Source organism: Vipera ursinii (genome assembly GCF_947247035.1).
Source record: "Vipera ursinii genome assembly, chromosome: 5".
Classification (NCBI taxonomy): Eukaryota; Metazoa; Chordata; class Lepidosauria; order Squamata; family Viperidae; genus Vipera; species Vipera ursinii.
The window spans coordinates 48,223,864-48,238,727 of NC_139518.1; the positions used below are offsets into that span (position 1 = coordinate 48,223,864).

Here is a 14,864-nt window from a genome sequence, read left to right on the forward strand (position 1 = left end):
ACTGAAACCAATCCTAGAAATCCCACTGTAATTTCTTCAGGTGACATATTTATATATGGGTGCCCACAGACATAGCCTCACACGTGTATAACCACAAACACAATAGGCCAGAGGCTACAGTTCCAAAAAAGGGCAAAGCTAGAACAAAAGGAGTAGAACTGTTTAGCCTTTCCCTTCCCCTTCTGTTTACAGAAAGGATGGACTCAGTAAAGTTTCTGTGCTGGGCTGCAAGCCCAAGAATTCATTGGATGTGTTCAAGCAGAGGCCAAAGAGCCATCTGGCTCAGATGTTTTAATTTGGATTCCTTCACTGAACAGGGGTTTGGACTCAATGGTCCCTTCCAATTCTATAATTCTAGACCGAGTTAAATGGCAAATATGCTTAGAATTTATGTTTATATTTAATAATGTACAGACCATATTACATTAAATGAAATAACAATTAAGCCTGTCAGGCAGCAGACTGGTTTCATGCATCCCTCATTCTTCTCTTCTTATAAAGGAGTAATGTCTACAGCAGACATGTCAAACACAAGGCCCGGGGGCCGGATCCGGCCCGCAAAGTGGTTTCATGTGGCCCACGAAGCCATCCTGGAAACAGTGAGGGAATGGCCCCCACTGCCTTGGCCCTGGCCCAGAGACCCTCAGATCTGTCCCATTTCTGCCCAGGCCCCCATAGGCACCCTTGATGCGAACGATGTAGAGCTGGCCACGCCCACCCAGTAAGCCATACGCACTCTAGCCACGCCCACCCAGTAGGCCACACCCACCCTGGCCACACCCACCCGGCCCCCTGAGGGCAACCGCAATGCTGATCCGGCCCTCAATGAAATTGAGTTTGACACCCCTGGTCTACAGTGTAGCAGCTCTCCATATGTAAGAGTCCTCAGGGATTGAGAATCCTGATTTTCCAGAGCCCTTATTTATGTGGAGTGCCTTCACAGATATGAGATTCTCCTTTGCAACATTTAGGTTCTATATCTGGAGGAAAATGAGATGAAAGTAGGACTAGCATGTCTAAGACTTAGGAGAAACTTATCTGTCATTTAGCTAAATATGGCATATTGTTTTAAAGTAATTACACAACAATAAGACAGTTAATTCCAAGAAAGCAAATATTCAACAATATTAGACCAATGATAATACCTCTGGAAATTGTTGGCAATTAGTAAGCCAACAAGAAAGAAAATCTACGCAAAATGAGTACAGTTTCATTTTAGTGCAGTGCTATGCCACAGAATTATCAACAGATTGGTATTAAAATGTTATTTTTTCTGAACATGTAATTATTTGTTTAGGATAGAGAATGTAAGATATTAAAAGTGGTACAGCAAGTGTAGCAATCTTTTCTAGTGTAGGAATCAAACTTATGGTGGCAAGACCATTGGAAGACACATGGGTTGGAAAGATCAGAACATATCTATTCCTGTTAATTCTTCATGCAATGGTGAATAAATTAAAATATTTCTTTTTCTAAGATAGTCACTATTGTTAGCTATAATAAAATGTTTATCTTCCTATATTCCAACTAAGCATTGAGGGAAATGGCATGTCTTCAGTGATAAGAAGGTAAAGACTTCATGTGACATATATATTTGGGTCAACCAACTTGTGATAGAAGAAATATCACTGGATTTTTGTTTGCTTTTGAAAGTGAAAAGACAAGACCAGATAGATATTGAAAAAATTATTCCTTCCTATTCCTTGCATGTGTGGCAGTGTGTGTGTGTGTGTGTGTGTGTGTGAGTGAGACAGGGAGGGAGAGAGGGAAGGAGGGAGAGAGAGAGAGAGAGAGAGAGAGAGAGAGAGAGAGAGAGAGAGAGAGAGAGAGAGAGAGAGAGAGAGAGAGATTCTCAATGTTAAAATATCTCTGACACACACTATGTCAATTGGTTATTTATAACATATAAGCACCTAAAGTCAATTGTATGAGTTGACACAAACAATTTCCTCTTAAATAAAGAATAATCCTTTAGGACTATACTGTAATGTAAAACCAATATATAATCTGGTATCTTTATCCAATCATATTAAATCATTAAATTTATATTCAAGCTATCTCACCTATTATTGACTAATTTTACCACTAAAGAATTGATAAAACATTAATATAGTACATACTTAAAGATTCACATTCTTCCATCTATGCAGTATATTTTGTTGGTCAAAATGGGTGAAAAAAGGAGACTACTGACATGAAATAAAGATAATGTCTCCTTCAGGTCAAGCTCATCTTCTCATATCTTTATGGGCATGGCAGACAGTTTTCTTGGCAATGTCACAAATGAAAAGATTGATATCATTGCTAGAATTTAAGATTTTTTTCTGTCATACTGAGATAGTCAGATAGTCACCTTTTAATAACTTATCAAGTTGCATGGCTCCATAAAGAACAAGGAATGAATAAGTGTTGCCTGATAGCTCATGGTGCTCTTAAGTTACAATATGCAGTCTGTTTTTAATTAAAATATTAAATATCACATATCCCCTTCTCTACTTCTTAACACAGAAGAATACCTAGAGAAAACTGTTTGCTGAAATATTTGGTAATGCATCAGTCACTAGAATGTGGTTTAAGGCATAACTGGAATCACCCTTATCACATCCAGCTCTTTCTTTCTCTGTGTCTGTACTAATATGACAGAAAAATAACACCATGGAAAGAAATGAAACAGTTAATTTTTATTGTCTATTCTCAATGTGCATGTAAAAATTATTTCTCTTTTTATTCAGCTTTTTTTTTAAAAAAAGCAAGTCCTTTGACACTATATAAGGCAACTTTACACATTGTTCTATTGGAACCTCCCCCATCAGATCTCAGCAGGAAAGATGTGAGATGAGACTTAGCAATTGTTCCAAATGAAATTTATCCTATTGGAAATCCCTGCTGCCCAGAAAAAAGCAATCAAAAGAGAAAACACACTGAGGTGGCCTAAATCTTTCCAAACGTTATTCTGAAATATTAACATTCTAACCAAATAGGCTTAACTTTTAACTATATGAGAAGCTTGAACAATAAGGTAGAAAAATTACCAAGGATTGTATATTGCAAGTGAGAGATCTCAGCTAGGCCAAGAGTGCATTACACAGGCATGTCAGTACTTCAGTTTAAAGGCTTTGCAATTGTTAGATATGCAAAAGAGAAATTATACACAGTGAAACTGATACAAAAGTTTTAAAAATGTATTAAAATCCTGAACTGATGAGCCAGCAGTATTTATCAGTTAATTTACAGGAATAAGATGCTCCCAGAAGAATAAATGAGAAATAGACCCATGACAAGAGGATCAGTAGAAAGGAAGCACATTTTTACATTAGTAAATATTGGTTAAAGGAGACAGCTCATATGAAATAAGCATACAAGTCAATTTATCAAGTTGGTATAGGCCTAGCAACAGTGACACAAATAGAGACAGAGAGTTCTGTGTAGTCTTGGCACATTTACTTGTTAAACATATATAGCCTGAATGAATACATACATACATACAGTATAGGTAGATCTTTCTCACAATAAAGCAAAATATGCAAATATATATTAATTTAGTTAATATTTCAGTATGAGCCAGTTTCATGTAGCAGTTAGGCATCAAACTCGAAAATAAAAGACCAAAGGTTCTAGTACGACCTTAGGAACAAAGCCATCTGGGTGATCTTAGGCCAGTCACTCTCTTTCTGCCCTAAGAAGTAGGCAATGGGCAAACCACTTCTGAAATCTGGTCAAGAAATCTACAGAGACATGTCCAGGCGGTCACTAGGAGCCAACAATGACTTGAAGGCATGCACACAAAGAATGAATAGGCATAATGGAAAAATGATCATAAACCATTTTCAAATTTGGAGGGAGGGGGGAGAAGGAAAAATTGAAACCTACACTTCTCTCCCCTCCTCTCCCATGCAAAAGCCTCTCAAAGGCTGATTAGCCTACCTTGGACTGAATAAATGTATTTACTCTTACTACAGTACATTTTAAAGGAAAAATAACTTGGCTGCTGAAAAAAAGCTACCAATACAAATGTGCTTGTATCCTATCAAGAGAAAATCCCTATTGGAGAGTGAAGAACACTCAGAGCCCACCCATCAAGATCACGTTAGCATTTATATTATAAATTATTTCATAACTTGATTATGTCAGTGTAGATCCAGTATAGATTTAGCAAAGTCACTGATTTCTTCCCATCCTTTCCTTTAAAAATTTCAATTGCGTACAATGAAAAGGCAGCAAAGTAGGGAAAACTGTTCTAAAAACATTTAAGGATTAAAAAAGAGCTTTTCAAATGCTACTCAGGGTACAAAGCTCTCCACTCATTTATCTCTGCAACTATCCTCCAGATGTAGTTTTTGAGGAACCATATTGCCCTGAATAGAATGGAGATGCAGTTCAGTAAACTGATACCTTCCTTGTCTTAATTAGCAGACCCTTGTTCCCAATTGCAACCAGAGGAGTTTTCCAGCTTTTTTTTTTCCAAGCAAAGGAAATAGAAACAATTTCAGCTTAATCTCAAGAATGGAATGAAATGAAAAATAGGGGGAGAAACAGACTAGCCCAGACAGAGAACTGAGTTCAAACTTGCATGTAATGGGAAAGAAGTCTTATTTCAATAACTAAAGCAAACCCCATCCTCAAGATATTTCTCATCTTGCTTCCTTAGTTCTTTCCTAACCTCTTATGTCTTTTATTTTATAAATCTGAGGGCAAGACTATTGTTTAGGGAAACGGGTGTAAGCACAATGGGAACTTCTTTGATTTCAGAGTGAAGTATAAAAATTTTAAATTAAAAGTATATATTAGACTGCAAAGCAGAATTATACAAATGTCACTCACTGGCTATACAGCTCTTAGATGTATATTATCAACTCTAAAACAGCATCAACACAAAGTGCCATGAATAACCTTGAACTTATTTTGTCTTTTTAAGCTAAAGCACATAACTAGTATGTACTCTTCCCAAAAAATGTTCCACAAAAGATGCAGCAAATTATAAAAGATGCAACAGAAGAACTTGAATGACTGTTTGATATTTAATTTCTTTTAGTCTGAGGCAAGATCATATAAGAATCCTGTAAGTGCAGAAAAGATCTATCCCTATTTTTATCTCCCATAAGGAATTTACAATTAATCGTATATGTTTCTGCAACAGCAGTAGTAAATCTATTGATTTATGGGAAATCACGTAGGAAATTACACTGCTTTTATTTTAGAGCACAGGCCAGGCATGTGTATATGTCCCTAGAGTTTAGGTAGCAAATTTCCAAGAAACAAACAATAAAAATTGGTATGTAAGCCTTTGTTTGGCTTAATAAAGTATACCCAAAATGTTCAGTCATTGCTCCCAAATCAAAGGAAAACAAAGTTTCAACTTCATACTCTTCAATAACATTATTTCATATTCAAAATTATTTTTAAAAAGTGTGGTTCTGAAGTACTAAGGTTCAAAACTCAGTTTGTGTTATTTGGAATTCTGGACCTCCCAATGCTTGTTATGTCCGAAGGTAAATAATCAATATAGGAAGGAAGAAGAGAAAAAGACAAGGAAGCTTCTGAATATGCCTAGTTGGCTGCCAGATGTCCACTCTAATGGAATGTCCGTTGTTTTCCTGGATATATTCTTCATCTGCTCTTCATCATGAGTCCTTCCATGAATATCACATTATTCTCCTTCAGTTTACTGTCCCACCCACTCAGTTGGCTCCCTGTCCTTCAATTAGTACCTTAATTATATGCATTTAAAGAATTTCTATATCTCCTCTTGCTTCTCCCCTTCATTTTACATACTTGTTTTTATAATTTGACCAACCTTATGTCACTTCCTCTTAAGTCTTTCTGACATGCTATTCTCAGTGAATGGACTAGTGTTGATTTATCAGTCTTAAATTCTTCTTCTGTACCACGAGTTATAAATCTATTTGTTAAGAACTTATAAACTTCCTATTCCTTGTAATTCACAAATAATTAGAGCCATGTTTTATTTCTGAATATATCTCTCCAAAATAATTAATTTAAATAATTATTTATTTCTATTTCACAGCATTCCATACTCTTCGGAAGAACTCCAATTGAGAAATATTGTACGTGAATAGATTATTCCATGCTATACACCTAAACAAGGGGCACGTCAGCTGCCATAGTCCTATTTCTTTCCTTACCCCTGACAGCTACATGTATTCAGCTGACAGTCTTGTTTGACCTTCCCACAGTAACCCATGAAAGAAGATGTATAAGGCTATCTAACGTGTCTGCATTCATATCATATCATTCAATGAAAAGTATAAAATAAGAGGTTCATGAACTTTTGGTCCATATTAAAGGCTTCTCAAAGGATGGTATAGAATATTTGGATCAGTGAAAATGCAATTTAGGAGACATCCCATAACCACTTCAGTTTTCGTACTATTTCCACGAGTAAATGATAGAATTACTGGCATTCATGTACAGTTGATTTAAAGCTTTAAGTATGTAGATTTCTTAAGTGGCTAATATTACACTACTGTTTCTTTGGAAACAGATACAACTTTATGTGAAACTTAAGCTGAACCCTCAAAATATAGGACAGCACCTTCAATCTACAGGGTAAATATATTCCAACTTAGAAAGACAATTGTAGTTTTCCCAGAAGATTTTAAACTCTCTTGCAAACCCTTGACTTTGCAAAAGCCACATAGAAAACAGATCTATACACATGCCTTCCCTCAAATCTATATCTATCTGCCATATCTATTTTGAAATTTGATCAGATATTATTTAGCACAGAGAAGAAGGATGTGCTCTAATCAGTCCTGTCTCTTGTTAAAATGTTTCCATTTGAATTGCATTTAACATTAAAGATCAGTCTTCCCCATGCTGATGCTCTCCAGATGTTTGACCTGCGACTCCTATCACTGCTCAACAATACATCAGGTTGATTTTTCACTTCATTCCAATATGAATAATTATTTCATGAAGATAAATTGCCAATTAGCAGATTGAACTACTTTACTGTGAATTATATTAAAATGTCACAATATACAGTTCTTAAAAAGTATTTTAAATCTTTCATGCCATATAATCTATAACAGTCCACTTTTTCCCCTTGCTGCTTGACTGGCGAAGGTGGAGTTACTATGCAAAAGTTTCACCCCTAGAGTGAATTGTTTTAAAGTAGCTCAAACAACAAATCTTTCAAAACAGTGGGAAGAAAGGGAAATAGTGACATCTTTTCCAGTAGAGCAACCATATAATACTAATAAATACATAACATACATTATGGATTCTCTTCTTCCCCACATCCCCAAGGTTGTCCATTAAAGTATATTGAGTAATTAATGAAAAGCTGAGGAGATATTCTTAGAGTAGAAAATCTGGTTCTAGCCCAGATCAAATGGTGTGGGGAGAGAAAAATCTACATGCAGTGCAGAAAAATTCAGGAAGACTGATGAAAGAAACCATGGAAGAAGAGAGGATTAGGAAAGAGAAATACGTATTTTCCAAAAAGTAACATCTTACCGCTTTCATTCTTCTCTATTACATCCACCACTTCGCCAGCCTGCAGGCTGATCTCCGAGTTCTCCTGTTTCTCATAGTTAGATACCACCACATACTGCTCCAGGATCATAGGTTCAGAGCTAGCGTCAGCACCTGGGGAAGGGAAAAAGCAAGCTGTGAGCCAGCTTCCAGCCATGGCTCGTTGAGAGTCACCTCTGTCCATCCGACTCAGGATAGGCTGACTTGTCACCAAGGCCAAGCCAATCAGAACACAACTGTGGCTCACAGCGTATCCCCAAATGGCTGGCCATAAAGGAGTAGTTTCCTCTGGCCCACAGCTCAATAGAACAGAGGAACATTGGGGAATGACTGAGGAAGGGACAAAAAACAAAGCAAAACAAAAACCCACGCTTAAATGTTTAAGCACAACAGCATAATGCAGACATTAAAATGCAGGATGGAGTTTGAAAATAAACCTCTTTCCAACATGGTTCCACACCATACTCATTCCCATTCAGAGAGAAAAATCCATCCCAATCACAGCCAACATAAAAGGACGAAAAAAGTAAGTCCAGGGCTGCTCCGATAAAATGGGATAAAAAAACAGAACAGTCTAGTCCGCAATTTCTTCTCCTTATACACTGAGCTCCTGCTTGCTTTTTACAGGCTTAAGGCAGGCAAAAGAGGGTTGTGGACGCCAATAATATTTGCCTCTAGCTGCAGCCCTTAAATAGAAAACACATGAGCTATGTTGAAAAAGGGAGGAGGGAATGGAGGAAGGGAAGAGGGGAGGGTGCAATGGTCTGTTTACTTGAAACAGAAGAGTTATAGTACAGAATCCTGCTTACACAGCCCCCCCTTCTGCTCCAGTGTTCACCTTCTTCTAAACACAACTCAAAAGAAGTGTCCCTTTAAAGTAAACTGCACAGCAAATCTCTCGCTACAACTCTAGAATTGCAAAGCAGTGGCAAAACCTGCTTTCTTATTTTTCCACCATCTCTTCTGATTCCCAAGTCTCCCTCGCTTTGCTTCATTATTTCATTATGCATTATTTTTGCTACATTTTCCCCAAGTTGATTATATGAAACAATAATAAACATATTCTTCTACTACGGACAGTTTTTAAAAAAAAATTGCTTTCCACAGCAAGTTGCAGCAGAAACATGCGTGCCCTTTGCTCATCAGTCACTCAGAACATAAACAAGGGCTTTGCCCGCCCACTTTTGAACACCCACAGGAAAATCGACTCTTATACACTGCCCTTTGGCGCCTGCAAGGAAGAAATATGTGCTACAGAAGCATTTTTTTTAAAACCAGTATTTTTTTTTCCTTTTTGAACTCTTACCCCACTTCACTGCATACAGGCATACTTAGGAACAAAAGATTGAAAATCCCCAAAGAAGCCAAGAATTTCTCTCAAAAAAACTTGAAATACTTAAAGGTTTGAGAGATCTTTACTAGTATATTATATGAATCTAATTGTGCATATCCAACCCCCTCCCCACAATTCCTACAGCACAATGGCATCCTTTTGTTCCTGTGTATTCTTGCCTTACATCTTCAAAGCCATGCTTCTGTATTTAGTTGTTTTCCACTTGCAAGGCTGGTACAGATGACTATATTTATATTACAGGGAGTCCTCAATTTACAACAGTTTATTTAATGACCATTCAAAATTGCAACAGCACTGAAAAAAAGTGAGTTATAACTGTTTATCACACTTATGACTGTTGCAGCATCCCCAGGGTCACATGATCAATATTCTGAGGATTGGCAACTGTTTCTTATTTATGACAGTTGTAGTTTCCCGGAGTCATGCCTTTGCGACCTTCCGACAAACAAAGTCAATGGGGAAGCCAGATTCACTTAACAACCCTGTTACTAACAACTGCAATGATTCACTTAACAATTGTGGTGAGAAAGGTCATAAAATGGGGCAAAACTCACTTAACAACTGTTTTGCTTGACAACAGAAATTTTGGGCTCATTTGTCACCGTAAGTTGAGGACCACCTGTTCTTATCTAAGGTAGCATTCCAACAAGCAAGCATATCCTGTTTTGTAACCAATATTCCTGCACTTAAGGCTTGGTGTTATTTTTTGTAATTTTTTAAAGTACCACAACAGCAAAAGTGAAACCAGGGCTTTAGTTATCTTATAAAATCTAAATTTTAATGCTTCAAATTTTTTTCAATGCCAAAAATTAAAATAAAACACAGGGAGTATGAAGTATTTGATATGGATTTTTCAAGTTATCATCCCATCCAAGAGATACTAACCAGGAATCTATCATCATTCCCATGAAGCATTCTATCCCTGATTACATACAAAGGGATAGTAAAAGGCTCTTAAGGGAAAATAATTTGTCACTTGATGCCCTAGCACACAGGTCTGCAACCCGCGGCTCCGGAGCCACATGCGGCTCTTTCAGCCATCTCCTGTGGCTCCCAGTCATCTGCCACGTGCAGTCAAAAAAAAAAGTGGGACTAAAAAAGTTCAACCAATCAATTCAAATATGCAGGGTAGGTGCATATCTCGCCTTGGCTCCACTCTTCAGTCAAACCCTGTTCTGCGCATGCATGCATGTACGCACATGCGCACACATTTTTTGCAGCTCCCAGTTTTTCCTTTTGTGAGGGAACCGGTTCCGAGTGGCTCTTTCACTGTTTCAGGTTGCTGACCCCTACCCTAGCAGATGCTTTTTCTTCTAATTAAAAAATATCTTGGGTAGAAACATATGCACAAAGCTCAGGAAAAATTTATTATAGGACATACATCAAATAAAAACTTGACAATCAATGTTTATTACTGTATTGCAAACAGTTCTAATCTAAAATCATTCAACCAAACTATAATTGTACTATAGCCCATCCTGGTCAGTAATGCTTCCCTTTCACAACTTTTCAGATAGCAGCTCAGCCTAAGACAACTACAAACATGCAACATAGCAAGCACAGACTCTTCAAAACATCCAAATGTCAACTCTCTTCCTTGCCTTCTATGCCTAATAATGTCATCAACAACCTCAGGGATATTTTAAAATCATTCTATATAAATGGCTCTACCTGTTACTAAGATATCTCTTATTAACAACAGCTCATGAACAACCATAGTAAATGGCTGGCTTCACATATTATTTTAATCACATTACTTAAGCATGATACATTGGATTGATGTAATATGATAAATACAATAAATCAGATGATAATGCTTGGATTCAAATAATACACTAAATCAAAGCAACCCTTATTATGGCTTACTACGGTGTACATACTGAGAGCCACATTAAGGCATCAGTATAAGACTAGGAGATCGTGAATTCTAATCCTTCTTAGGCACAAAGCCAGCTGGGTTACTTTGGGCCAGTCATTTTCTCTTGGGCCCTAGGAACCAGGTAATGGCAAGCCACTTAAAAAAAAAACCTTACCAAGAGAACTTGTCAAGAGTTAGGTTAAAGACTGAAATATACTATAATCATAATAAATGTATAATTTTTCAAAACTCCTATAAGATTTTTTAAACAATTGTGAGAATATCTAAGAAATTATATGGGTTTTTTGGATTGGATTATATATTCTCGTAAAAAAAAAGGGAAGCTGCACTATATGATAAATTCCAAAACTATAGAGTTTGAATATTGCAAATGTACAACATAGTCAAGGAATCAACATAAGAAATAGAAATAGCTTTGACAGAACCTGTGACAGGTAGAGTAGTCCACATATTATGACCAAATGTTCCAAACATAACTAAATATTGATTATTCACCTTTCTTAGGCAAGAGGATCAAAGATACAGATTTTTGTAAAAAAGTTGCAAATGTAAAAGAGAAATACTGGACTATTTTGCTAGACTATTCTTACAAGGGTAAGAATAATTTATCTTCAAAATAGAAGGTATTCAGAAATATTTGGAAAATGGGGACATTAAATTGCAATTTAATTATTACAAAATAAAAGACTTCCTACCATCCTTATTTACGCTGAAAAAAATAAAAAATATCTTTCAGTAATCTCAAAGAGGAGAATAGCTATCTTTTCAGCCAGTGCTCTTCCCTAAGTCGTCTTGCTGTCTAAAGAAGAAAAAAAACCTATCTAACTGGTTCACTCTTTTATATTTATGAAATGGCAAGGTTTTTAAAACAGTAACTTCTTCCATCCAAACATCATAAACACTGGCAGTGTTCTTTCTTACACTTAGAGAGTTTATCAGAAAACACTGTCACTCCAAAATTCTCCCATTACATTAATGGTGAAGGGAGGGGGGTTATTTATTCAAAGAAGTTTTGCCCTACTCATTAATTTAATTTAATTTAATTTATTAATATTTCTATACCGCCCTTCTCCCGGAGGACTCAGGGCGGTGTACAGGGCAAAAAAGACTTCTAGGGTAGAATACAAAAATTAGATTGTCTTCTGCTCTCAGAAATATAATCTTAAAGAAAGGCAATATTGATGTTGGCAACTTTGGAAGCAATAGAAATATTAATAGAAAAACTAAAAGATGTTGTGCTGTTATCTGGTTTTAAAATTAATAAACAAAAGATGATGATGTTAACAATATAAAAATAAAAAACAAACAAAATAGAATTGATGTAAAATGGTGTTAAGGTTAAAAAAAGTGAAATACTTAGGTATTACTATGAGAAACTTTAATTGTATGTTGTATGAGAATAATTATGTTAAGACATGGAATGAAATCAAGAAGGACATGATAATATGGGAGTAATTACAACTGTCGTTGTGGGGGAGAATTTTGTGAAAAAGTCACTGTTTTGCCAAGACTGTTACCTATTTTAAATGATATCTATGATGTACCTTTTAAGCAATAGCAGAAAATTACATCCAACATATATGACAAATAGGGAAAAACCAAGAGTTATATATAAAATTCTTCAAGTTGCAAAGGAACGGGAATTGGGATTGCTTGATTTGAAACATATTTTGTAGCCTGGTACTCAGTCTGAATAAAGGAGTGGGTTTTTTTGAGAAATAATTTTAGAATTAGAAGAACATGATCTGAGGCTCATATGGCATGGTTTTCTATGGTACAATAAAGTTAAAGTTCATGTAAAATTTCAGAATAATTAGAAGTATGAAAATGAGACTATGGAACAGATATAAAGCCAGAGTGACTGAAAATACCTTTATAGGTATTGAAACAAGAAATACTTTATAGGAGACTTCTGGTTTTGTGCCCGTAGCACATGGCCACGCGAGAATGGACCTCTGCTCCCCACAGCTAGTTTCGCTCTGCCAGGGGGACCCTAAATGGGTCCAAAGTCACCCCAAAGAGGTGACAGTGAAGGAGGGGCACCCTGTTGATCACAAAGAGACAACAATTGCTTCATTTGATGTGGGGAAAACCCTCCAAACCCAACAGGAAAAAGGCTAGCTGCATGCCAGCATCTATCCCAAGCTACCTGCAGCCAAAGTCCAAGAGCACTAACCAGAACAGTGAACAGTGTGCTTGGAATTGGTGAGAGTATTTAATCTTGTCTCCCTTATTTTGCAACTAAGTCCCTGGGAAACATCCCCAAAGCAAAAAACCTCCGAAAGTGAGGGGAGGGGACTACATTCTCATTCCCCCATAGACGGGAGCGGTGAATTAATTTTTAAGGAGGAAACAAACATATTGAAATTAAAGTTAAAATACTACAATCTGGTCAAACTTAGAAACTAAAACAAACTGCTAAGATTATATTCTAAAGGATTTTGATGAAATTATAACAAAAAATAATAAGAACTTCTTGCCTGAAACAGCTGGAAAACAAATTTTGCTGACATCTAGTGGACAATTAGAATACATTAAAGACAATGCCCAGAAACAAAGAAAAATCTGTTCCCATGAATTCTAATAACTTTACGAAGATAGTTGCCAGGGGACAAAGAAGAGATTGTATACTGGGCCAGCAATAAGATTGGAAAGTGTTTGAAGGAAAAGAAATATTTTGATTGTGGTCTAAACTTATGAATAGTTTAAAAACTTTGATCTATGACGAAGTTTTGAGGGGGAAAGTTACAGGAAGGATTTAAGGTAGCTAAATATACTGAATTGCAATTCTGACTGGTTGACAATTGACTCTTGAAAACAAATTGTTATAAAACATTGATTTTACTGCAACCTTGACAATTGAAAATTACAGTAGATTATAAAAATTATATATAAAGAAAGAACTATATAAAATTGGACTGTTTGGATTTTGAGTTTTGGCCAGCTTGACAAGGTTAATTACAGAGACTATGGCACTTATGATGGATTATTCGAAAGGCGGAGACAACATGGATATGACATATTCATTAAAAATGATAGAAAAGCCACACTTAATATCTACTCTTGAAGGATTCAATGGGAAAGATCAAAGACCTCTAGAAGCAACATTTCAAGACAAGACAAATACTTTCGAAGAAGAAATTTATGCAGCGCTACAACAGATACAAATCACAATAGTTCTAAACCACAAGGACATTAAGCATAACTTTGATAACATAAAGGAGTACACTTCTAATTTAAATCTACAATAAAGAAATCATTCAAAGAATGATGGTAAAAATGAACAAACAAATCAGATAACAGAATGTGAACTAGACAAAATGACTTAATTGTCATAAATGAAGGGGACTATAACTTAATACAAACAATAAAAATTTCACAAGATTTGGATACAACAATAAATATGGAAAAGATACCTTATGCATTAGAATGTCAAAATAAACCTGGGAAGAAAGAAGACTTAACAAACTGGACAATGCTAGGAGAATCACTGTTTGGGAGTCAAAAAGCATACCTCATATGTATTATGTATCCTCTACACCTAACAACAACTACAAAAATACAAGAACTATTTGACAAGTTGAAAATATTAATTTGGAAAACAATTTGGCAAAGGAAGAAGATTAGAGACGGGCTTAAGAGACTTGACTCGCCCTACCAGTTGGAATATCATACGAGCAAACACTTGTTTGAATATAGCTAAATAAACAAATAGCTTTGGCTATAAAGGGGCTTTAAATAAGTGGGATAAGAGATACAAGTAATATGGTATTTTTGATAAGACACAAAATGTAAAAATATTGGGATGATGAAAGTGAAGGAAAATTTTGAACTTTAAAGACAAATTAAGTTTGAAAAGATTTAGGATTAAGGAATGATTAAAATATTGTGGGGAAATTAGGCTTAATAAGCTTTGAAAAAAGGATATATAGTGATTTAATTAATTTTTACAAATAGAAGTGAAATATAAATTTTATAGGTAGATGTTATGATAAATAAGTAGTATAGTATTTCTATAATATATGAAATATGAAAATACTGGGACAATATATTTAAGTGGAAAATCTGGATATTTAGACGTTAATTAGTGAGAAAATTATGATTGATAAGAATTGTTTGAATATTATGGAGAAA

At 35.7% G+C, this 14,864-nt stretch overlaps 1 protein-coding gene and 1 long non-coding RNA gene across 2 annotated transcripts in view; both read right to left on the reverse strand.

The window, feature by feature from the left end:
- LOC310641075 overlaps positions 1 to 14,864 on the reverse strand; it is a 186,749-nt gene that overhangs the window by 95,009 nt on the left and 76,876 nt on the right. The gene's annotated exons all lie outside the window — the stretch shown is intronic.
- The window catches only part of SH3PXD2A (SH3 and PX domains 2A), a gene marked incomplete at its 3' end in the record, with an annotated part of 113,855 nt that overhangs the window by 73,553 nt on the left and 25,438 nt on the right, over positions 1 to 14,864 (reverse strand). Inside the window, exon 2 of the mRNA XM_083363759.1 lies at positions 7,480 to 7,611. Coding sequence (XP_083219885.1) covers positions 7,480 to 7,611 — 132 coding nt within the window. The remainder of the gene's footprint in view (positions 1 to 7,479; positions 7,612 to 14,864) is intronic.